Raw genomic sequence first — 24,918 nt, 5'->3', positions numbered from 1 at the left:
ATACTCTGATAATTTCATTTTTATAGTATAAACACATTTTGTGATTTGGTTATCCTTACTTGTTTTCTCTGCGTATTGGTTTCAGGATCTTACTGAGTTTTTAACAAATTGAAATGCTAATTATTACGAACCTTTTATTTGTTATATTATTCCCTTAACAAGTCGGGAATGGTTTGTCTACTTCTGAAGATCTGCAATACAAAGGGTTACACAAAATTTGTAAATTGTATTTCATTGCAGATACAGATTGTGGACCTAGATTTTATTGTTTTTATTATTTGTTTTTTATTCTGATGGCATTGCTTTGAACATATTTTATTGTTAAGATGTTTACAACAAAAGGATTGGCACAAGTTCTTAAAACTTAGACCAATCTCTCCTACGTATGGCATTACTTATAGAGATCTGAAGAATTTTACGTGTTCTTATATTCCAAAAACTCTAATGACCTTCCACAACACAAGTTAGATCGGATTATATGGAGAATGTCTGTTGTGTTAGAAACTGTCTGTTATTTAATTATTTATTCATTAAGTATGTACTGTCTGGTAATTTTCATCATGAAATTATAACTGCTTCAATCATTAAAAGAATATTTTCGTACAATGTTTGTATGCGTTTTATTTTTAGCTCTTCTGAGCCAAAGGCTCAAAGAGCTAATCATATGGCCATATGTGTTGCGTCAACTTTTTGGAAAAAGGGCTATATCTCAAGAACCCCTTGGCCAATTTTTGTCAAATTTGTCCTTGGCCCAAGGGCTTTCATTTGTACTGTGACCCTTTAACAAGGGGAGATAATTAGGAAAATGCAAACAAAAGTAGTGGTTGCTAAAAATCTTCTTCTCAAGAACCACTAGGCAAATTATGACCAAACTTATGCATAAGGATGAGGATAGGTTGTAGATAAAACATTGTTCAAGACATCATCCTGGGGCAAAGGGTGTGGTCTCAAGGTCACTTCAAAGTTGACCTTAAATTTTGTTTTGTTAAAACTTTGATATTTTGCTTAGTATAAGGACTAGGATCATCAAATTTTGTCAGTTGATGCATCTTAGTACCTAATATCATGCTGTCTCAAAAGTAGGTCATGGTGACCTACTTTTTGAATTTCGCAGGTAATTATTATTAAATGGATTTTGATGCATATCTTGGACACTTTTGGGCCTATGATCATCAAAAGTTGTCAGTTGATGGATCATGGGACCTTGAACTGCAGCATGTGAAAAGTATGCCACCATGACCTACTTTCTGAATTTTATGGCTAATCATTTATGAATACATTTTAGGTTGTTATTTCAGATACCGAGAGGTTTAGAATCATCAAACCTTGTAAGTTGATGCAACTAGAGGCCTCAAAACATATTTATTAAAAAAGTAGGTTACAGTGACCTAATTTTTAAATTTTGCAGACAATCAAATTTCACATTTTCAATTTTAGATGCATATTTTGGACACTATGAAAGCTAGGATCATCAATCTTTGTCAGTTGATGCATCTTGAGTCTTCATAGTTTGTTGACCAAAAAGTAGGTCACTGTGACCTACTTTTGGAATTTAATGGCTATATTTGAATATTTCAGACACTATTTGACTTACAATTATCAAACTTTGTCAGTTGATGCATGTTGAGTCTTCAGAGTGTGTTGACTAAAAAGTAGGTCACTGTGACCTATTTTTTGGATTTTGACGGCTATATTTGAATATTTCAGATACTATTTGACTACAATCATCAAACTTTGTCAGTTGATGGGTCTTGAGTCTTCAGAGTGTGTCGACCAAAAAGTAGGTCACTGTGACCTACTTTTGGAATTTGACGTTTATATCTGAATATTTAAGATAATATTTGACTTCAATTATCAAACTTTTTTGTCAGTTGATGCATCTTGAGTCTTTGGAGTGTGTTGACCAAAAAGTAGATCACTATGGCCTTCTTTTGGAATTTGACGGCTATATTTGAATACTATTTGACTTGTCAGTTGATGCATCTTGAGTCTTCAGTGTGTCGACCAAAAGTAGGTCACCGTGACCTACTTTTGGACATGTAGAAGAGAAATATGTACTACCCAGATATGCATGTAGGTAAAGTATCTTCACTTTGTAATTATTTTGATTGCCTAATCTAATAGTGTACTATATGATATTCCCTTCATACACTATCATGTGATAGGTCTTTAAAACCTTGTTAATTGATGAAACTTGGTTAGTGAGAATTTTTGCCTGTTCTACATTGTATCAGAAGAGCGATTCTAGGCCCATGGGCCTCTTGTTTAATCTACCGTAGTTTTCATTAGGCTTTATGGAAGTCTGATACTTTTAACTGGATATATTGTTTGACAGTAGAAACGATTCAACCAAGATACTGTCCGCCCGAGTAAGACATGTAGACCTTATGATTGCTCATCTGTTTTGTTGTTGATAGGTCACCTGAGTCACTCGCGCACTTCGGTTGGTCTTTGTTTATCATACGTTGACAATTTTACATTTTTGAAAACTACAAGGCCAATTGTTTCCATTTTTGTTGCAAAGCATCTCCAGAATAAGAGGAATATAACGTTTACTGAAATGTATGACCTTACCACCCCTATGGCTTCATGGGCAGGGCCAAATATATTAAAAAGGCCATATTTTAAAAAATCTTCTTTACTCCTACACACATAAGAGAAAAACTAAATACATGGTTGTAATGTCCATTAAACCCTCTATCGAATTTGTGAAATTCATGGCCCCTGGGTCAAAGGTTCAGACCCTAAGGAAGGGCCAATATGGGCATATAGTGAAACTATTAAATTTTAGAATATCTTGTTCTCTACTCCTATATACATGTATATGAGAAAAACGAAATGCATGATTATGATGTCCATGAAGCTCTCTTCCTAAATTGTGAAATTCAGGGGTTCAGGCCATTAGACAGGACTAATATGGCCACATAATGAAAATGTATATAGATATATATAAGATAATTTATATGCTTCAAACTTCCATTTTTCCCTTTCCTGTAATTGAATAGGAATGTATTTTGAAAGATCATAAACGTGTGCACAAAAGACCCACATTGAGGCAAATGTGAGACTCCCTGTATGGGCTATGATACTCAGATGAGGGTTACATGTAAGACCCTTGCCCCCCCCCCTTTTTTTTTGGTGGTTGAAACACATAGGTTACAATGAAATGCCATGAAAACTTATTACATTTTCTAATAATGTTCCATGATTTATTGTCATGAAATATTAAAATTGCATTTTTTAATTCAATGGTTGAAAAAAGAAAGTCCGAATTTTAGGTCAGTTTTGACTAATTACATGCTTATCTTTATTTCCAATTTTCCATCGATTAATTTGCTTTGAACCACTTCAGTAAATTAGCAATTTCAAGAAAGAAAATATTGACTTTTTATTGTCATATTTAAACAAATTAATGTTGATTGATTCAGTGTACATTGTTTAACGTCCCTCTTGAGAATATTTCACTCATATGGAGACATCGCCCACTGCCGGTGAAGGGCTCCAAAATTTAGGCCTATGCTCGACGCTTATGGTCTTTGAGCAGGGAGGGATCTTTATCGTGCTACACCTGCTGTGACATGGGACCTCGTTTTTTGCGGTCTCATCCGAAGGACCGCCCCATTTAGTCGCCTCTTACGACAAGCAAGGGGGTACTGAGGATATATTCTAACAGTTATTTTAAAGTCCTTGCGGGTCAGTAATTGCAGTTCTAATTTTTAAAACACGTTCATGATTAAGATCGCATACTGTATAGCAGGTTAATATCGCGGTCGAAAAAAAAAATCGATTTTTTCATTTTGCAACAAATCGCGGTCGGTTTAATTCGCGGAAAAACAAATCTTAATATCCTGAACCCGATTTCGTATGAATAGGAAAGATTAATTCACTGAATGTTAAATTCGCGGAAATTTTGCTTCAGCGAATATATAGAAAATTAACTCCGTGAGTTAAATTCCTGCTATACAGTATTTTAGAGAAAGGATCATCATTAAATTTTTCTTAAATGTTTTCACCTGAAAATTAAATTTTTGGAGACGCGTATCTACATTTTTTGAAATTGGTCCCTATATTATTGAGGAACGTCGTGTATGACAGTGTTTTATCATGTGGAAAAAAATGGTAAAAAACATCGGATTAGTTTAAAATATATTAAAGACACCTGATCCCACCTCTGGTTTGTCTCTGCCTTACTCTTAGTTTTGTATTCGTTATGGGAGTTATGAAATTGATCACTGCGCTATCTTCGCTCTTCATCAAAAATAAAATAAAATAAAGTATCGGCAGGATTGATTACCCCCCCCCCCCCTTTAAAATTTAATATATTCAGACTGGTGCTATTCGTATAGCATTAAATTTAACAACAGCTCAGTACATTAATCAGAAGCTTGAAAATGACACAGTGCTATGTGTATGGCTCATAATGGCCTGGCTGTTACTACTATCATGGGTAATTTCCCACGGGAAATTCCTCATTGATTAACAAATTTCAGTGCACTTATAATTAATAACGAGAATAGACCGGGAATTCATAAATAACATGGAAGTCAGTGAAGACTATCAGGAAAATGAACAGAAGACATTGTCGTTGGTAATTTTTTTTTTTCAATTTGTTGTATTTTAATTAGATATTTTTAAGGCTAAAATTTCTGTAATCATAACGTAACGCGTTTTGAACACGAGCACTGACGGTCATGTCGCATTGCCACGCATTGATAATGGAGTTTTAACAGGGGGATAAATCTGATTTTATATAGAATTGATATAATACTTAACATACCTTATCATTTGTTTTTACATTATGATATATTATGTTCTGAAATGAATTATTGATAACTGAGAAGTATATCGGTGTATTGTTGTTATTGCAAAGTAACTTCTGAAAATAAAATCGATATTTAGCTGTTTAAGGTTTATTAGGGTCGGAAACAGGCACTTACACTGCTCTGCACTCGTTCAGTGTATTAACACTAGCTACATTATACGTCTAGATCATAAAATAGATTAATGTTATAAAATTTTAGACACCGCTGTACGGAATTAAGTGGAGTTGAAACTATCATATTTCCTTTAGACACACGTACATGTATAAAATTAACCACGACAGTGATACAATCAGGGGCGGATTCAGGAATTGCGGTTAGGGGTGGGGGCGCAAATTTATGAGGCAGGAAGTCCAGGGGGCGGGGCTCCTGGAATAGGGCTTGAAATGTGGCTGCTATGTAGTCGTTTTTACTATTTTCTGTCCTTCTTAATAAGGTGAAATTAATAAAATGACACAAATTTTAAGTGTTTTGGGGAAAAAAAAAGCTCTCCCAGTAAAAGTAATTCAATAAATCAAAAGATTTTGTCATTTATTTCTCCGAGAGTGGAAGAAATTATTGCTTCTTTTATTGTTTACATTTTTCTAAACAAGAGACCACGATTTATCTTACCGGTACATTTAAAAAATTTAGGGTAGGGGGGGGTGCCGGTGTTGTAGAATGAGCCTTCCCCCATAATGAGACTTCAACACCGAAATATGAATGACTAGGAACAGTTTTAAAAACTCACAAAAGAGTTTTCAGTTTGATCGTTTAATGTATACTGCTGGGACGGATCAATAAAGTTTATGATACAAGTTTGTAACATTTCCGCCCACGAGGGTGGGGGTGGGGGTGGGGTTGAGGGGTTGAAGACCCCAAAATGGCAAAATATTACATTTAGTCACAAAGAAAAATTCAACCAAAAGTAGTGAAGGCGGTTGCAATCATCGTAACCCCTCTAGATCCGTAACTGTATTGTAATACTAGTTCTCTCTCTCTCTCTCTCTCTCTCTCTCTCTCTCTCTCTCTCTCTCTCTCTCTCTCTCTCTCTCTCTCTCTATAAGAGGTCAGTTTTAATGGGCGCGATTGATTTCTCCATACCGAACACAAATTGTACACTTTTCCGTTATCAAGTGCAGAGGCGTACAATTTTTGGTGTACACCACTTACACCTGTATTGGGCATGTGTTGGTAAATGCACCGAAAATTTCAATAATATGGCTGGAAAATGGTGAGAAGGAATATTTGCAGATTTTTCTCTCCTAATTTGGTTAGTTGTAAAGTACATAAAGAGTATAATTCCACTGTACTGTGTGCAGTAATTTACAAAGAGTTTAAAATGTATAAAAGAATAAATGAAAACGATTGATATCAATCATTAAAAACTAAATGTGTTGTAACACGACACGAATGCCCCCGCCTGCAGTGAAGTCAAATGTAGGAAATTCATCGAAATATAGCATTGAATGTGGTATTCAGATTGTATGTTACAGACATTTAGTACAATGAAGAACTCTACAACAATCCTTTATATGTTTTAACAGCCATAAAATAAATACATACCGGTACTTAATAAAAGGGGAACAACTCCATCAAAATCAACGAACCGGAACAATACTCAAATTCGTTTTGAAACTCGATACACACCTGCATACAATACAAATAAACCAGTTTAATATCTCTACGTTATTAACTTATAACCCGAAATTACTATCCTAATTCATTATTTACTATACACAATTTCGTGCTTTGCTGAAATTAACATTTCCCAGAAGATATTCAGTGAAGAATACCGCTGTGTACAGAATATATTTACACAATCTTACTGTTTTCTTAAAAAGTTTGATGCGCTGTATGCACTCTTGTACTTTGTTGTGAACTTACATTATTTTCACAAAGATTTCAAGTGAAATCTAAAAAAGTTTCTTTCGGGATAATTGTGATAAAATATAAATGTAATCAACCAAATGAAATATTTCATTGATTTCAGCTGAAAGAAATTGCAACCAAGACGTGTCATGCCAACCCGTACAAGAGGCCTATGGCCGACACCATCATCTCATTGTTGCTGACGGACGGCAGTGGACAGGAAACAACTCGCAAGGTCACAAGGCAGAATGCCAAGGACGAAGAGACAAACAGACTTTGATAAAAGAAATATACCTCATTTTTATAATTTAAAGTAGAATTTGCCAAAACAATATCATTAGTACGGCATGGTAGTCATGGTAACTGTTGTTCAGTGTACATTTTAGTGCATACAAAGGCGATACAGATAAAAAAAAAATCTAAGACGCTTTGTCAAAATGAACAAACACGTATTTTAAATCTATTTGAATAATTCACACATCTAGACAATTAAAAAATATAAGCAACTGGATTATTGATTGTTTTACGTCCCGTCGAGAATTTTTCACTCATAAGTACATTTGTACCACAATTTTAAACCTATGCTTAGCGCTTACGGCCGTAGCAGTAAAGGTTTGGCAAAGGGGAGCAATCACTGCCTATGTTAGGTTGAACGCGACCATGGCACGAGCGGGGCTCGAACTCACGACCTCATGGTTACGAAGCGAACTCTCTAGCTGCCACTGAGCTACCGCGACAGTGATTGGAAAATGTTGGCAATCTAACTGAACTTGGTAAACAATTACCCTTGGAAAATCAACACTCACTATTAACGTCAGGAAATCAACATATGCTAATCAACATAAAATAATAACGTCAGAAAATTAACATATGCTAATCAACTTACACAAATAACGTCAGGAAAATAACGTCAAGAAATCAACATATGCTAATCAACATAAACTAATAACGTCATATTTTCTGCGATATACGTTACACAGTGAAGATTTACGTAAAAATGGCCTAACAATACGCCGGTTTCGAGATACGTCCGAGTTATTTCCCTTTGGAGAACTCTCGTACATAGTAAGGCGCGAAAGAATTTGTTTACTCGCGGGAGTGGGACAGATATTCATCACAGTGTAAGTAAATGTACTCAGTAAGTTTCTCATACGCTGTTTGATAACCCGAATTCGACTGATACACAAACTAAGTAAGTGATAAGTATTTAGGGAGTAATTAAATACATAGAATTCTTATCCTATCACGTTATTTCGCTGGTCATAAGTACCATATCCAAGATATTTCTTGCAAATATGACATTGTTTGTATGTTTCCTCTTCGATAAAACATTTCTTTCGATAGTATTTAGTATTTCCCACATTTACATATTTAAAGAGAAGCCGCTTTTAATACATTTCATCGTCTTCCTCGTTGGCTGCATATCCACTGTCACACTTAGGCATTCAAAGTTCCACTAAATGCACCTCCTATACAAAAGAGTTCGTATCTCGAAACTGGCGTATTAGGATATGCTAATCAACTTACACTAGTAACGTCAGGAAATTAACATATGCCTATCAACATACGCTACTATCGCCACGAAATGAACACACACTATCCACATTTCAACGCTAATCATAGCGAGTGTGATTATTCAGAAAAGAATTATACACACTGTACTTTTCAATTTCCTCATAACGAAGTTTTGACTTCAGAAATCGACATGATAAGAACACGTTTTAACATTTTCTTGCATCTTTAGTGCATGGGAAGTTATTAGTAGCGAACTGTGCTGAGTAAGCAAGTCTTTGTTTTTCCAAAACACGATCTATCGCGTTTGTTTTGCTGTTATTTTGAATTCAAAAGGCAAGAAAAGACCTAATGTCCTTTTGTTTTGAACACGTAAAGAGTGGGCCTTTTAATAGTATGAGCATGGACATTCCCAGGATAACATCTGTAAGGTTAATTAGTTCATTCTATATATACAGTGTTGACCTGGCAACATATACCCTACAGTGGCCATCGGTTTTTAATTTCCATTCTTCCAAATCATGCATTGAAATCACCACTTACCTAGCTGCAATAATGTAGCCCTATCCAATTTTTTTTTATTCTGACGTTTTCGGGATAGGGCTACAATTCCATAGGATCTCCGTAATGGTGCAAAATAATTTTATGAATAACCGATGATAAACTATGTGTATTAGTCCCAAATGTTGTTTACACCAAAAGGAGTACCAACTTTGTGCTCAGGCATGTCTAATAAAGGTGTTTTTCATTAAATATACTGTACAGCATGCAAAATTCTTCGTCTGCTCCGCCATGCTTGTTATCGCGAGATCTCGTAGGTGGATCTAATGAAAAACCTAAACATCGACAATAAGCACGAAAATGTAGTTACTCGAGCCACTTCGACAAAGAAAGGAAAATCATATTGTTGCAGAAAGAATTTACACTCTGCTGTTCGGTTTTTAACTTGATATTAAATTCAAACCTTTTCAATATCGACGAAATAGCTTTCGCCTCCATACTTGTCCATTGATGTAAATACTACCTTATATGGCATATGCAAATGACTTGACAATCGAAAGTTGAAACTTCAGTACATCAAACATGGCGCACAAATATGAATCGAGAAATTGGAATTTATTGAAATTGTTGAAAACGGTAGAATAGAGTCTCACAAATCTTAAGTTGCAGGTTGTAAATTTATATATTGACTAAGAAATAATAGAATATCATTTTATTTACGTAAAGAAAGTCAGGAAATGTTTAGAATGAGCGCAAATGTTGCGGGAGTAAATCACTCCCGCATTTGCACCATTACGGAGATCCTAAGGAGTTGTAGCCCTCTCCCTAAAAAAAAAAAAAAAAAAAAAAAAAAAATCAGAGAGGGCTACATTATTGCAGCTACCACTTACCATACAACAATCATGTTCATGCTTTGGGTATTCTTCGAGTTTCATCTGACCTCCGTATATCAAAATCACTCAACCATGTCTAGTGATCCAAGTTTGTTATAACAATGTTTTAAATTTACTGACTACAACATGACCCAAGGTTCCTCTAAGTACCACAGTCTGCTTTCGCTAGTGTCACAATGCATGGATGTCCTGAATACGGAATACGACTAGATTGATACCGACAGTGGGGTGAAAGGTGAAAATAACGAACAGTTATCAATCTCAAGTTGGGCAAACACGGACCCCTGGGCACATCAGAGGTGGGATCAGACGCCTGGAAGGAGTAAGCATCTCCTGTCGACAAGTCACACCCGTCGTGAGCCCTATGTCTGGATCAGATAAACGAAGTAATCCGTAGTCAAATTCAGTGTGCCAAGAAAGGCCTAACAATCGGTATGAAACAAAACAGGCAGGATTTGACCCAATGATAGGTTGTATTGGGAAATTAGATCATTGTAACGACCATAGAATTTGCGAAATGCTGACTTGAAACGAGACTGTTGAAACCCTTGTAAAATCAACTTGTATGTCAGTAGCCTGCCTTAATTTACAAACTGATGAAGCTCTTGTGCATCGAATCATATGTGAGACATTAACTACCTATACATGTGATAATAGAATAATCAACAGACACTACCTAGATATTTGTTAATCATAGTTTATTGGAGTTGAATGAATGAATGGATGAAGGTAACGAATGATGACATATAATATTGGTGATTGTGTCCAGGTTTTGAGCATTTAGAACATTCATTTATTGACAGTACAAACAAACAGGTAACGGCAGTTTATACATCATTTTATATTTAAAAAATAATTAAGCTGCGATATTGTTATGCCATAACAATGTCATCACCCATGTGGAATGCAATTTGAAACTTTAATCTGAAAATAAAGAAGCATTATTAGATGTAATTCACTGAAGAAAAACAAAAGTAACAGTGCATGTATATCAATTCATTAATAATGTGTTGAAGCTCTTTGTGCTGGGCTATATAAATGATACAGGGTGTTTCTGCATAACGGATTGATTGTATAATGTTTAACGTCCCTCTGGGGAAATTTTCACTCATATGAAGACGTCACCATTGCCGGTGAAGGGCTGGACAAAGTAGGTCTGTGATCGGCGCTTATGGCCTTTGAGCAGGGAGGGATCTTTATCGTGCCACGCCTGTTATGACACGGTGCCTCGGTTTTTGCGATCTTCAAATCTTAATCTAATAAGTTTAAAAGAAGGTAACTGAAAGGATGCGTTAGCATGCAGTAGTACTGGAGAAAAAAGTTTTTTTTTTTTTTTATCATCTAATCAACACATAAAGTGAGCATTTGAAATCCGGAAAACTCACGAGTATAAAACGTTATATCTTCAGGACCAATGAATAAACTTTTCGTAACGGGTTAAAGATATTTAACTATTTGTGATGAAACAAAAGTATGTATTGAGGTCAAAAGAAAGTAACGTCATATAGAAAAGTATATCGAAATTGTACTGGAGTCGTAGATTTGATCGGAAGTAGTTAATCAATCTTAATATTCAAATAAGAGAGGGATGTCTGATAACTATATAGGCCTTCAATAGGATGGTGTCACTCTGCAAACCTTAATTAAGGGTTAATCAGGAAGGCGTTTTTTTGGAAGAAAAAAAGTCTATTGTGGAAACCTCATACTCCTATGATTTATCGCAAGGACGCCATGGCCCCGATCTAATGGGCAATTATTTTAACGTTAAAACTCATAAAATTGTTGACATTCTTTGATCTGATATATTTTCTGCTTTCATACATGTATGTACTCAGACTGACCAATACTTTTAATCAATCCATAAAATCGGAGTATGCCTTTGAAACACCCTGTACCACATCTACCTATTGCTTTGAGGACAATTTATATGAATCTGCTGATATTACTTATTATAATTAGTTAACGCCGATATTTTACCTTGTCCATGTATCCTTGGAAAGCGTCTTTGTCAGAGCACCTGCCCAGTTTGGTCAGTTGTGTGGATGGAATCAACCGTCCTGTAACAGACACCATACGTACGAATTAAATCAGCCAATCACAGTTCATTGATTTACATCGAAAATGTATCCGTAACAGTTGTCATTTTATGTTCTATGTACGATGACCCCCTGTATATATTAACCAGATTTTCACATACGTACCAATTAATGGTTCTGTACGAACTTGCTGCACCGGTTTACCATTAAGCTCTGACGTCACAACACCTTTTATTCTATAGCCGTCAAACGCCATCTTTACTTTGTTCCACCGACTTGGCTGTAAAATTGAGGTCATTATACAGAACATTTCTAACCTGAAGAAGTCTTTGTGACGATGGGTGTAGGTGTATCTTTATCTATATATACAATTGTTAAAATCACTGTTTTCAATAATGTGTCACGTAAAGATACAGGACCGGGTATTTTCCACTGGTGTGATGTTCACCTTGTAAAATATACCAACACAGCTATAATTTGACATGGAATTATCCAAGTAAATGGTAAATGCAACTGACTCGTGAACGTATTTTCAAAAGGATGTATGTTGATATTGTATATTTATTCCATGAGTATTTCAAGTTTTTGAAACTGTAAGAATGCATAGAACATCTTCTATAATTGTAAAACACAAAAGACATCTCCAGTTTTCAGTGCAAGGACACAAACGTTTAGCGTTTGAAGAAATCTAGCGAATTAGAAAATCAAGACAACCGTTGGCTCTTATTTCAAAGCATGTAAATTTAGCATAAGTTTCATTTAAATCAACCCAGTTTTATTTCGAAACAGGATGATCGTCACTTGCAGAAGCTGGTTGAACTTGCAAAGGTCAACTTAATTTTCCACAAATTTCCCTGACTTTTTCTGAGTATACCCAACTGAAAATTACATAGCATAACTATGCAGTCCGCGTAAAGGCATTCGTGACATGATTGTTCACGTTGTTAAATATTCAATATGAAGAATGACAATTGTCACAATTACGGTTCCTAAAATATCGAACACATGTAAAATCCATTCTCTACAGAGGATCTGTAAGAATTTTCTTCAAGATTTAAATAATTGTACGTATGCGTTTGAACACAAGTCAGTTTAGGAATGGTAAAATGACGTGTGGATAAACTATCATTTCTATATACCTCATGTCCTCTGTCACCACCATAAAACTCTGTACCTCGTTTAATATAAATTGGGAAAACATGGAAAATTCAGTTGTATAATAAGAAACTAAGGAAGAAGTTCTTACAGTGTAAGGGATTCTGAATATGGCGGAGCTAGCTCTCTCGTTATCTGTTTTCCCTATAAATACGATCTCTTGTCTCTTTTTGTCAAGTAAAATTTCTGCAGACGATGACCTTTGTCCTCGAACACCAGGTACTGTGTATGGAACGGCAGCACGACAGTTAGAAAACAAAACCTGATAATCTCCACCACCCTTCTCTAAGAAGTTGAACGTGACGTATAAAGCCTCGATTTCATCATTTATAAAACGGGGTGTCGACACTTCAGAGGTTTGGCCGTTGAAGGTCCCAACTGAGCGTTTAGGAGTCTGTGATTCCGTGGTGTTGACGTCAATGATTTTTGTGTAGACGCCATGTGGAGAAATGTTACTGATGAAATTCTTATCAAAAGCAATCTGTAACAGTGGATGGCATTCTGCAAAAAAAAAAAAAAAATTATAATAATAAGCAGATGAATCCTCTTCTACATCATACAGTAAAAAGTTTAATATATTTTCTCTTGGAAAAAATTGCAAAAACACGCACAGAGAAAGATGAGAGAGAGAGAGAGAGAGAGAGAGAGAGAGAGAGAGAGAGAGAGAGAGAGAGAGAGAGATTTACCTTTAATGAGAGCTGATGTTTTCTCATGGATATGAGTAAGCTTTAGAGAATTTTCACAGACGCAGCTTTCCTCTTTGAAGACAGTTCCAGGGGGACACTGTTGTGTACTACCGGAGGCGACATTGTAGTACATGTCAGGCGTGTCCGGAATGGCTTTCAGGAAGCAAACACCTCCCAGTGGACTCACTGTCACTGTAACATTTAAGGTATTTAATGATCAGAGACTGGCTGCCCATGTAGTATTACAATGTTTTACTTTTGCATTGACGAATTTCACGTTTAACCTTTGGTAATACAAAATTCAGTATGTCCTTTGATGGGTTTGAATTTGATTCCTAGACACTGAATTACTGTGGAATCATTAGAATTCGTGGTGGCTCAATTTTCGTGGAATTCGTGGGTACCCCTCACCCACGAATTTACATCCTCAACGAATAAAGAATCATAATTACATTCCCGAGTTATCTTTCTTACAAATATATAAATCCACGAAATTACGTCACGACGAACCCGTAAAAATTCAGCAATCCACGAAAATTGGCCACCACGAATTTAAATGATTCTACAATATAGCCTTCAACTAAACTCAGGCCCATAATCAGTACCGCTGTAGTGATTCATCGACCAGTCATACTGATTTGTTTCATCGCTCATATGAATTTTTAAAGAATCAGACGTTCATCATTCTGAAGAACCGTATATATAGATAGGCCAAGGAATTACTACGATATTACAAATTATTAGCCACATTTTGTAAAAGCAGATGGTTAGGCTTCTAAAGAAGCATTACAATTATGAAATATTTGGAAGAGTACATTTTTCTTCCAAAGATATATTAAAGCATTGGCAAAAATAGCAATTGAGTTCTTAAAGAGGAATACCACATTGTCATATTGGCTGACTTCTGTTGGAAACGGAAATCTAAATGGCAGCAATACGAGATATTCTTTTTAAATCTAGCTAGTAAGGCTAGCCACATACATGTAACTCATTGGTTTAACATGTCTGTAGATCATCATGGCTTCCAGTGTAGCCTTTTGTTCACTGAACAAGGTAAATTTGAAAGATTTCAATTTCGAAATATTACTGTACGTATCCTTCACTTTCCATCCAATTTAATTTTCCATTTTCTCTGATATGTTCTTTCCCCATAAAGTAATAAAGTCATACTCAGTCTAACAGACGGATCAGTTTCTGGCAACTCTCGCTTTGTGCAGTCTATAGAACAGCTGCTGTCGGGCTGACAGGATCCAGTTGCATGATCGTACTTGTAGAAGGCGTTACAACACATAGGGACAGACGTCCCCGTGTTGGAGCAGCGGTAGAAACTTCGACAGTTATAGTCACTCGGATAAGTGAAGCGAGGGGGGAGCATCCGACAAGGATCTACAATAACAATGTACAGTTATTGTACAGGTGTACGGTTATACGTCGACAATTGACAAATCAAAGATACTGTTTTACAGGTTTCTGAAAATCCCAGAATTCTTACCGCTCATGCAATTTGTTGTTCTAATTGAGGTGCAATTATCGGTTTCCGGGTTAAAGAAAGATCCAAACTGGCACATCCTTGCTCGGCAGTTGCAATTTCTTCCATTTACCTCGCATGTCAAGTAGTTTGTGCAATTCAGCTGAATGGTACACGATGCCGCTGTTGTACCACATTGAGACATGCATCCAGTTGTAACTTTAATGGTAAACAGAAAATGACTTAGAATGTGAAAAACATTAAATGTGAAGACGTTAATTAGTATTGCATATTTAAATCGTGTCCTCTTTTTTGTGCTAAAAGCATACCTGGGGGTATGGCTCTCTTCATATAAAGACGAGTGGAGTAACGGTTTCCTCCACTGATACAGGTATATAGTCCGGCATCCTCTGCGCGCAGCGAGTCAAATAGAATCCTGCTGTTTCCATGGTAGTATGAGATTGAATTAGATTGTGGAGAATACAGTTGTCCGTCCTTTAACCAGATGACCCGGAAGTTTGGATCTCGAGACTGAATTCCGCAGCGTAAGTCGAACTTCCCCCCGAGTTGCATGAGATAAAAGTTTCTTATACTTCTCATTCCTGTAAGGAGTAAGTAAGTTTTTATTCGATATACTGTACATGTCATTTGTAATTAGTAACACAACAGTCTTGAAGTTTTGCTCGGCATCTGTGTCAGTGGAATCATGTTTTAAACTTTCTTGTGTCCAAGACAAATTTGCATAGTTTATGACTCATATTTTGCTTTAATGCGAACGTTACAACAATAGTTGATTATAGATATGTCACTTATCATTCTTTAGCATATAGAATATACTATCAGTCATGTTTGAAACTTTTACCAGAACCCCCGCCTCCTCCTCCTCCTCCTATAACTCTCATTGCTGTGCTGTAAGTCATTGTACCATCGTTATATCGACACATGTAATATCCACCATCTTCTGACAGAACGGGAGTAAAACGCAATATACGATTCCTTTGATGGAAAGTCCTACGACCAGTGGGGTCAGCCTGGATTTCTACTCCGTTCTTAATCCACGAGATTGCTTTCCCGTTGTCCGGCAGTAAACACCTAAGCTCATAATCCATTCCCAGATTTGCGTTTGAGATTCGAAGAGCAGTTCCTACGGAGTCAGTTTCTGTAAAAAGGTAAAGATAACGATCAGTGAACAATCTCATAACTCCTAAAAGGAATAAAAAAAAAAGAGTTGGGCAAACACGGACCCCTGGATAGAGCAGAGGTGGGATCAGGTGCTTAGGAGGAGTAAGCATCCCCTGTCGACCGTTCACACCCGCCGTGAGGCTTACGTCTTGATGTGATGTGTATTCTGTGTATTGGAAAATGTATAAGTGCGCTAAATATAATTTGCTTTTTAAAACTAAAGATGGCACGTCTGATATTCATTTAAGTACACTTTAAACTTAATATAGATATTCTATAGGTCTATTGTTGTTGTTTTTGTATGATGTTTTGAAAACATTACGAACAACATAATCCGTCTATGACGAAAGGAAATCTTTATGAGAGAAAATTATTTTTTCTCCATCTAAGAAGATGACAGGAACCAACCTTTAGTTCCATCCACATCTACGACCATTGATAATGTGTAAGAGGCAGAGTTATCCAATGCAACGCATGTGTACCATCCCTTATCTTCTGGTGTGACCTCTGTAAATATCATTTTCCTATTTCCCGCACTGTATTTGATTCTACCAGTACGGTCCATTGCCAAACGATTGCCATCTTTCATCCATATGACGGGGATGGAGGGGTCCAGAGTTGGAGGCATAACACATGTAAGCTCGAATCCTCCAAGAGCGCGAGGGGTAAATTGATGCTGCCAGAAGTTTAGTAACTGGGAGTTCGCAACTGAAAGAGTCAACATCAGAAAAAATATACATTGTCATGTTTTTAGACGACAAAAATATCATTACATAATTAAGCTTTAAGAACACCAGGCATGAATAACAAAGTATTAATTAAAGGTATATTTATGTAACCTATTAAAATACTGATCAAATTGATTGTTGCTTTATGACCTATCAGCAATATAAATTGACGCATTTTCGGAATTTCAATATATTTCAAAACATAGTCTTCGAAAGACACATAGAAGTGTACCATTTCTTCCTGTTGCCATGACATTAAGAGCGGAGGTGTAGGATGCCGAGTTGTCGATAGCCATACATGTGTAGCGCCCTCTGTCAGCAGCCACAACAGGGGAAAATATAATGCTTCTACCAGTAACGACTACTCTTGATGGATCGGAAGGATTAAATGCAACACCATCCTTTAACCACCTGACAGGTAATTCCGGAGTCGATGGAGGGATAGCACATGTTAGAGTAAACTGTTGGTTAACTTGAACGTTGTTCTGCATCTTTCCGACTCCAACAGTAATCCGATCTACAAGGAATTACGAATTCAAACTATGGTTTCATAAAATATTTTCACATATATGTCCAAAATTGAAGAATTATATTCTTTATGAATAATTTTATTTTAGTTGCATTATATGAAAAGGTGAACTGGCTACGAACTGTATACATGGGCATATAATTCTAACTTAATTAAAACCCCTGGATTTGTCCTTCACGAAATCTTTTAAAATTCCCCACAATTAAGAGAACAGGATGATTTCTAAAAATTAGATACTTGTGGTCCTAAATAAGATATCAAACAAACAACCAAAGAAATGGGTCTGACGCTGGAAACACGAACTTCACATCCTTAATATAACTGCACACTCCGTTTGTGTGCTAGTGTGTACGGGAGGAAATATATATTTTAAGATTGCAAGATGTTCTCTTTTAGCATACTTGATTCTGATAAAATCCGACCGAATCAAACAAAGCCGGGTATACTTGGCTACGCACTTAAAATCAAGTGACCCGATTACAGTACAGTAATGAAAATGTTGACGTATTGCATAAACTTTGGCACAGAAATGACCAACACATCTAGAAATCATGTTTATTTCTCCAGTACACCTGGATTATAAACATTATGTCCAAGGACGCCAGCTTGAAGCCGCCCTCGCCTATCAAAATTTTCCGTCTCAATCAGCTTATCCGACAGGATGCGTGCGCAATTCCGGTTCACAATCAAGTGTTGCCGGTCATGGCCGATTAACCCAAGTGTGCCGGATCGTTTTAATCAAGTATGCTATTTAAGTCCTAAGTCTACCGGAGGGTGCCAAGGAAGTTAAAAAAATTAATTCCCCACTCTAATGATGCTACACAGACAGTGTGGAAATAATTGGTTGAATGTTTTCTAAGAAAAATGTTCAAAACGTTTACGAACGACATACAGGCACTATAGCATTAGACAACAATGATAAAATCGGACATTTTGACTCGACCTCAAATAATGACCGTTGGAACTACATGAATATATATGCAGTTCTGATTATGAACGGCATTTTCATATTGCTTATAGACCAAAACCGTATAGTCTCTGTAGTAATTATGAGTTTTAAAAAATGTGGTGTCTAGAACATTGTTAAGTTTGATTACTGATTTTACATGGCCGTTATCTATGGGGTATTGTCTTACAATCAATATGTAACCTCTGCCTACACTTCATGATGCAGCAATCATAATATTGCAGTGATACTCTTCACATACTGTCCTCATTATCATTAATGAACAAGTGAAGATAACGAACAGTGATCAATCTCGCAAATGTTGTAAGAAATACATTACAAGAGGGGCAAAAATGGACCCCTGGATATACCTGACGCAGAATCAGGTGCCTAGGAGGAATAAGCAATTGTTGACTCTTGACCGTTCACTTACGGAATGACCTTCACCCATAACGTTCTGAACCAAAATAAATTTCATCCTTATTGACTTGTCATCTCTGTACCAAGTATAAGACTGAATTCTGGACTTTTATACCCTTTGATATTGAAATCACATGACACCCTCCCTCTCCACTTGTCTTCCCACTAACGGATACATGACATCACAATTGCACGTAGGGCAAGTTATCTTATGAATATAATACTCCATATTTTTTTCGGGAATGAATATCTTACCATGTTTAACACGTGGGGCGACAATAATTCTGGACGTAAAGAGAGCCAGGTTATTTCCCGCCACGCATGTGTACAGACCAGCATCTTCTCTCTTTAGTGACGCAAACTGAAGAACACGGCCGTTATCTGTCAAGGATACACGACCAGAATTTGCAGGAACGCTGAAGGACGCTCCGTTTTTGTACCATTGAATAGGAGTTCGGTAAGGAATGGAAGGAGGTAGGTCACACAACAGAATATAACCGACTCCAGGGGATCGTGTTTGGACCTTTGCCTCTTCCTTTGCATCGATTGGAAGTGATAGCATTGGTTTCTGATCCTGGGCATCAGGTAGTACCAAAATTGGCTTTTTATCCTCCGTATCACTGAGAAGCAGATACTCTGAAATTTGTTTCAATAGCTTAATTCAAAAGTTTTGCTGAAGTTGTGATATGCATACATAAGTATTTTTAACATATAAACCATATGAACATATATTAAACTAGCGGACTCATGAAAGGTGAAGATATATATTCAAGTTATGTACATATATCTGTATATATTTTATATTGAAATATACTGATACCTTGTACACTTTTTGGTTTGACGTCAACCAGAGCATTGTACTCCTCGAGTCCTGCCGTACATGTATAATATCCCCCATCTGTCTCAGAGACCGAGGGGAATAACAAAGCACGTTTGTTTTGTTGGCGTGGTAGTACAATTCCATTTTTAGTCCACGTGATCGCTTGTGTTAGAGCGGAATCTGATACATTGCAGGGAAGTTCAAACATAATCCCGGATTGAGGTCTAAAGTAGCCCAGGTTTGCTGGAATGGCTAATTCTCGGTTCCCTTGTCTATCCGGAGGACCCAATGCCATCAGGTAATCTATCATTATTAAAAGATATTGAGGAATTTGCGTTTTCTTGGCTTTAAATTCAACACACACATTGAAGACTGTGGGCTTTTAACTCTTTAATGCAATGTGTTAAAATCAATAGTCTAATAGTTTTGCTTACCATAAACAGTCTGCGGTACAACATCAATAGCGGTCAGGTGCAGTATCCTTCCATCCTGACTAATGCAGACGTAGTTTCCACTGTCTTCCTCCTTGCTAATGCTATCGAAGTATATTTGACTTTCGCCATTGGAGTATGTAATAAGTTCTTTCTTTGCAAATGGTAGTCCATCTTTGATCCAGATTACAGGTCCTTTTGCGCCCGGACATCTGAGAGTGAATGGTTTTGTTTCCACAGGACGATTGTAACCCGGGGATACCTCTACCTTGTAGTAACCTAAAATGCAAAATTGAAATAACAATTTCAGGAGCGCAAAGCCTGCGAGTAATTTAATACTTACCATTATTAGGATTTGATCAAACTAGATATAGTTATATTCTATTTCAAAAATATAGGTGGGCATTGTTAACCTGCATTTATTCCTAACAATTCCTATTGGAACTATGTGAAAAACGCTCACAACAGCACTCTTTCACCCAATTACACGTCCACTCACTCACATACTTACAGTGGTAGAATGTTGATATGATAATCATAGAAAGGAATAAGACATGGATATGACTTTGACAAGAAAGGAAAAAAAAAACTGGATTCCGTGGATTCTATCATTTAAGGAGACATACTACATCCTCATAATGGCTGACTTTCTAATAACACATGAATGTAAATATAAGTAACAACAATATTAATTTTGTACATTCATTTCAAATTTAATTGTCTATCTAGGTAGTTCAGTAGGATATTGTGTCGACTGCTGAACCGTAGATTGACGGTTCGAATCCAGAAAGATTTTTGATTTTGTCGGATTACTTCCTACTAAACTGCATTTTAAAAATAAATAAAATAAATTTTGAAAGTTTTCAATTTCACAATATTGTTGTGCACATCCTCTACTTTTCATCAGTATACAATTTCTCTGGTGTAGTATTCCTCCTTAAATTGCGCTACATTTCTAAGCATTGGGTCTGTTTTAAACACAATGAAAGGTGAAGACAAAGAACATTGATCAATCTCATAACTCCTATAAGGAATACAAAATAAAGAGTTGGGCAAACTCGGATCCCTGTGTATATCAGAGATGAGATCAGGTGACTAGGAAGAGTAAGCATCCCCTGTCGACACAAAGATATCATGAAAAGAAGGTGATGGATACACTAGAGTATTTTAGTTACTTAAAAATGATTTTATCTGCAAGTGTTTGCAACATTTACATTGGAGTTTTATTCATTTTCCAGAAACATTGCGTTTAGGAAGATGTGAGTATTTTTGTCCACGTTTCCTTTTTCCAATTAGATGTGGAAAACCTGTATTGATATATAAAGATATCAGGCAGGTGTATGCAATACACAGGTACATTATCGGTGAAGGATTGAGTAATGACTTGTTTCATCGATGCACATGTTCAAATTTTAAAACAATTTCAAGAATAATGGATGCGACTTTTTCCAACTTTCCATAAAACCACCATTTAACATGCCTAGGTATCTGACAGAGTTGCACAATACCGATAATTAGGTTTCATATGTCCAATGTGTTTGCCTTTGCTATCTTTAAAGATTATAACGATAGTCATTTCCTCATGAATGCTTACAGTTGTGAACATTGTGCGTATGAATACAAAACAGTTTGATAAATATAGCACATGTATTTCAACGGCTAAGAATTCTGACTGAAACGAAAATAGAATGTAAATCTATTTTTGAAAACCCATGAAAGTATGAAATGCAATGATTCACGCGGGTATACTTCATGAAACGCGAAAGCACATCACGTAAACCAGCGTGGAGCATGAAGCATTATTTCTAAAAATGAAAATCATTTCTTACTGTATTTGCTTAACCATTCAGATAAGGGTATTCGAACAGAAAATTTGTTTTACTTTCTACAGATGGAAATTTACCTGGATATATAGGTCGATAAACATTAACTCTTTGAGACACCTGGGCTCCATTTGTCTGTGATATACAGGTGTATGTACCAGCATCCTCCTCTAGTAATGGATCAAACGTGATATTTCGACCTTTAGATGAGAATGTAATCTCTCTGTTGAGGGCAGGTAAAAATAATTGATTGTCCTTCATCCACGCCACGGACTCTCCCTTTGCCAAATTTGGAATGTTACATTGAATCTGAAACCGTGTCATAGCCTCTGCATCTGTGGTTTTGGTTTCAGCCAAGTCGATCGTTACTGTCAGAAATGATGGTATATTAATAAAAATAACTGTTTAATAAGGATTATATATTAGATAGAAAACGAAAGAATAATTTTTCTTGAACAAGACAAATTAGTAATTGCACTCCAAAGTTCAAATATACTCGTAAACAATTGAGAGAGAGAGAGAGAGAGAGAGAGAGAGAGAGAGAGAGAGAGAGAGAGAGAGAGAGAGAGAATCATAACACAATATTTAGTAACGTTAATATTGCAATATCCCAGTTTAAATAATTACATGTATACACTCTTTAAAAATAAAAATATCGATTTCAAGGAAGATCATATTAAGTAAGCACCAAGTGTGAGGTTGATATGCTTTCCTCTGAAATCTACATGCATATATATCTATGGGTTGCAAAATCAAACAGCTACATTTCATATCTATGGGTTTCACGAAATCACACTGCTACATTTCTAGCATTTTTTTTTTACCTTTAACGTAGTTCCACACTCCTGTGACGTCATAGGACTTTGCAAAGTCAATGATTTAATGACAGGAACATAAATTTTGTTGGAATCTTTTTCAATAGTTATTGTACAAATTCTTGTTAGCCATAAACTATTTCAAAAGTCTTTGTTATATTTGAATAGTCAATGATATGTTTCAAAATATTGAATCCAAGGACAATAACTCTGTTTTCATTAAATTATTTATCAAGTCCATAATGCGATAGATTTCCTTTACTTTTGACAAACATTTTACCAAGGTGATAAGGAATCATTATCTGTGTCTTTTCATGAAATTACATAAAATTTTAATCCCGAGTGATTTTAAATAGCTCAGCTGTATGGTGCCAGACTTCAGTTTTTTATGGGGGTATACATAATCAGGAAGCTATAGATTTGAAATAATTAAGGAAAGGTATGGATTTCCCCCCATAAATAACTATAACTATAACAAATGTAACTCTACTAATATAAAGAGAAAAAATGATATGTGTGTGTAATGAAAATTAATATGGAAATCCTTAACTGTTTTGCCTTTTTTGTATTACTCTGAATGTTATTTTATTGATGCCAAAAAAAAAAAAAATGCTACCTAAACCCCAAAAATCCAGGACTAAGGACCCACCTTAAGGTGTTCGAAATACATTCATCAATAGTTGTATCTCTTTCAATATATATATATATATATATATATATATATATAGGTTCGACAGTATCCATTGTTTTCAATTTTGTTTCTTTCTTTGAATTTGCGACATACGTTTTGTTTTTCTTTGAAAAAAATATACACCCTCCAAACTATGCTAACTACAGTTAATATACTAACGGGATAATGATGTGAGGTGGAATGAAGTCACACTACTTTGACGTTAATATTGTTGTTGTGACCAATTCTTAGCAACATGATTTAGAAATATTTAATCAGTTTGCTGTTTTTACAAAATAAACCATGCTATTCAGTAAACCGAATGGTGACAGAACGATTGCTGAAAGGTAACTCAATAACTGAGCTTTGTCATTAAGTCGCCTTTCCAGACCTTTCAGTCGACTGAATGACAACGTTTTATCCTGTATCTATAGTGCATCAACATAAAACCCTCAGTCGTTATATTGTACACCAAGGAATGAATTAATCTTAATCTAAAGTTTTAATTCATAAGTTGAAATTATGTATCAAACTTAAAATTACATGATGAAAGGCGAAGATAACATACCAGTGATCAATCACATAACTCCTATAAGCAATACAAAATAAAGTGTTGGGCAAACATGGGCCCCTGGGAATACCATATGTATGATAAGATACATTTGTATCGCTAACCTTTTGTATGACGTGGATTTACAAGAAGCCTTGCTGAATATGTTAATTCCCCATCTCCTGCCACACAGGTATACACGCCTGCGTCATTTGTCGTCAGTCGACCAAACTGAATCATTCTCTCGTATACTTGTACATCCGGGCGTGAAGGTGTGTATATATCGCCGTCTTTGTACCACCTGATTGGTCTGTTTTGTGGTGCAATTTCACATATCAAAGCAAAAGGTTGCCCAGGACCAGTATAATGTAGTTTCTGATCGATGTCTTTGGGAAGAGAAAGTCGCAGTTTCTCATCATTCGAGTCTGGTAACCTCAAGCTCGGCTTGTTATCAGGGCGTTCGCTCAACAACAAGTATTCTACAAACCAGATAGTGTTTGTCATCAATACATATTATTAATCGTCAATTGGAACAAAGTTCGTTTCTAAAAGGTAGTAAAATGCTTGTTAAATATCAAACGCAATGAACAAAACCTCTGATACAAACACGCGATATATTAGAGAATATGCCTACCTTGAACCTCTTGTGGCACGACGTCAACTAAAACTATGTACTCTTGGCGCCCAGAGTCGCACTTATAGATGCCAGAATCAGACTTTGTAATGGGATTAAACGAGAGAACTCGATTAACGTCTCCAGCAGCAGGTGGCCTAATAAGCTGTCCATCCTTTGTCCAGGACTTTGGATCTGGCGAGTTGGTTATATTGCAAGGTAATTCATAGATAGATCCTTCGGGGATTCTTACGTAGTCCAAGTTTCCTGGGAGTTTAGTGCCTGGTGGTAACTGCCTGCCAGGTGGGCCCAACGAAGCTAAATATTCTGGTAAAATAATCATAATCAAACCACATGTTAAACCAACGACTTATTAATGTTGTTAAAGTATTCATCCTGTCCAACTTCAGCAGCTGGTTAACATTTCAGAGAACATATTCTGCCCAGAATGGGAGATTTTTAAAAAGAA

General features: G+C 36.2%; 1 protein-coding gene and 1 long non-coding RNA gene across 2 annotated transcripts in view; one reads left to right on the top strand and one right to left on the bottom strand.

Moving 5' to 3' along the window:
- The first annotated feature begins 4,370 nt into the window (after positions 1-4,370).
- On the top strand, positions 4,371-7,178 carry LOC125666435 (uncharacterized). Its single transcript, XR_007366668.2, has 2 exons — positions 4,371-4,588; positions 6,793-7,178. It is a non-coding gene; the product is annotated as an uncharacterized LOC125666435 (long non-coding RNA).
- A 3,078-nt stretch (positions 7,179-10,256) lies between these two features.
- LOC125665347 (uncharacterized) overlaps positions 10,257-24,918 on the bottom strand; it is a 100,551-nt gene continuing 85,889 nt past the window's right edge. Inside the window, exons 79-95 of the mRNA XM_056152437.1 lie at positions 24,471-24,776; positions 23,962-24,315; positions 21,882-22,169; positions 19,982-20,257; positions 19,548-19,850; positions 18,983-19,363; positions 17,065-17,349; positions 16,513-16,812; positions 15,785-16,081; positions 15,252-15,524; positions 14,947-15,141; positions 14,625-14,840; positions 13,455-13,646; positions 12,860-13,269; positions 11,779-11,893; positions 11,555-11,634; positions 10,257-10,501 (exon numbers count right to left, since the gene is read on the bottom strand). Of these exons, the coding sequence (XP_056008412.1) occupies positions 10,469-10,501; positions 11,555-11,634; positions 11,779-11,893; positions 12,860-13,269; positions 13,455-13,646; positions 14,625-14,840; positions 14,947-15,141; positions 15,252-15,524; positions 15,785-16,081; positions 16,513-16,812; positions 17,065-17,349; positions 18,983-19,363; positions 19,548-19,850; positions 19,982-20,257; positions 21,882-22,169; positions 23,962-24,315; positions 24,471-24,776 (4,304 nt within the window). The 3' untranslated portion in view covers positions 10,257-10,468. The remainder of the gene's footprint in view (positions 10,502-11,554; positions 11,635-11,778; positions 11,894-12,859; positions 13,270-13,454; positions 13,647-14,624; positions 14,841-14,946; positions 15,142-15,251; positions 15,525-15,784; positions 16,082-16,512; positions 16,813-17,064; positions 17,350-18,982; positions 19,364-19,547; positions 19,851-19,981; positions 20,258-21,881; positions 22,170-23,961; positions 24,316-24,470; positions 24,777-24,918) is intronic.

The sequence above is a fragment of the Ostrea edulis genome, chromosome 10 (assembly GCF_947568905.1).
Source record: "Ostrea edulis chromosome 10, xbOstEdul1.1, whole genome shotgun sequence".
Taxonomy (NCBI): domain Eukaryota; kingdom Metazoa; phylum Mollusca; class Bivalvia; order Ostreida; family Ostreidae; genus Ostrea; species Ostrea edulis.
This window is presented reverse-complemented; position numbering and strand designations above follow the sequence as displayed.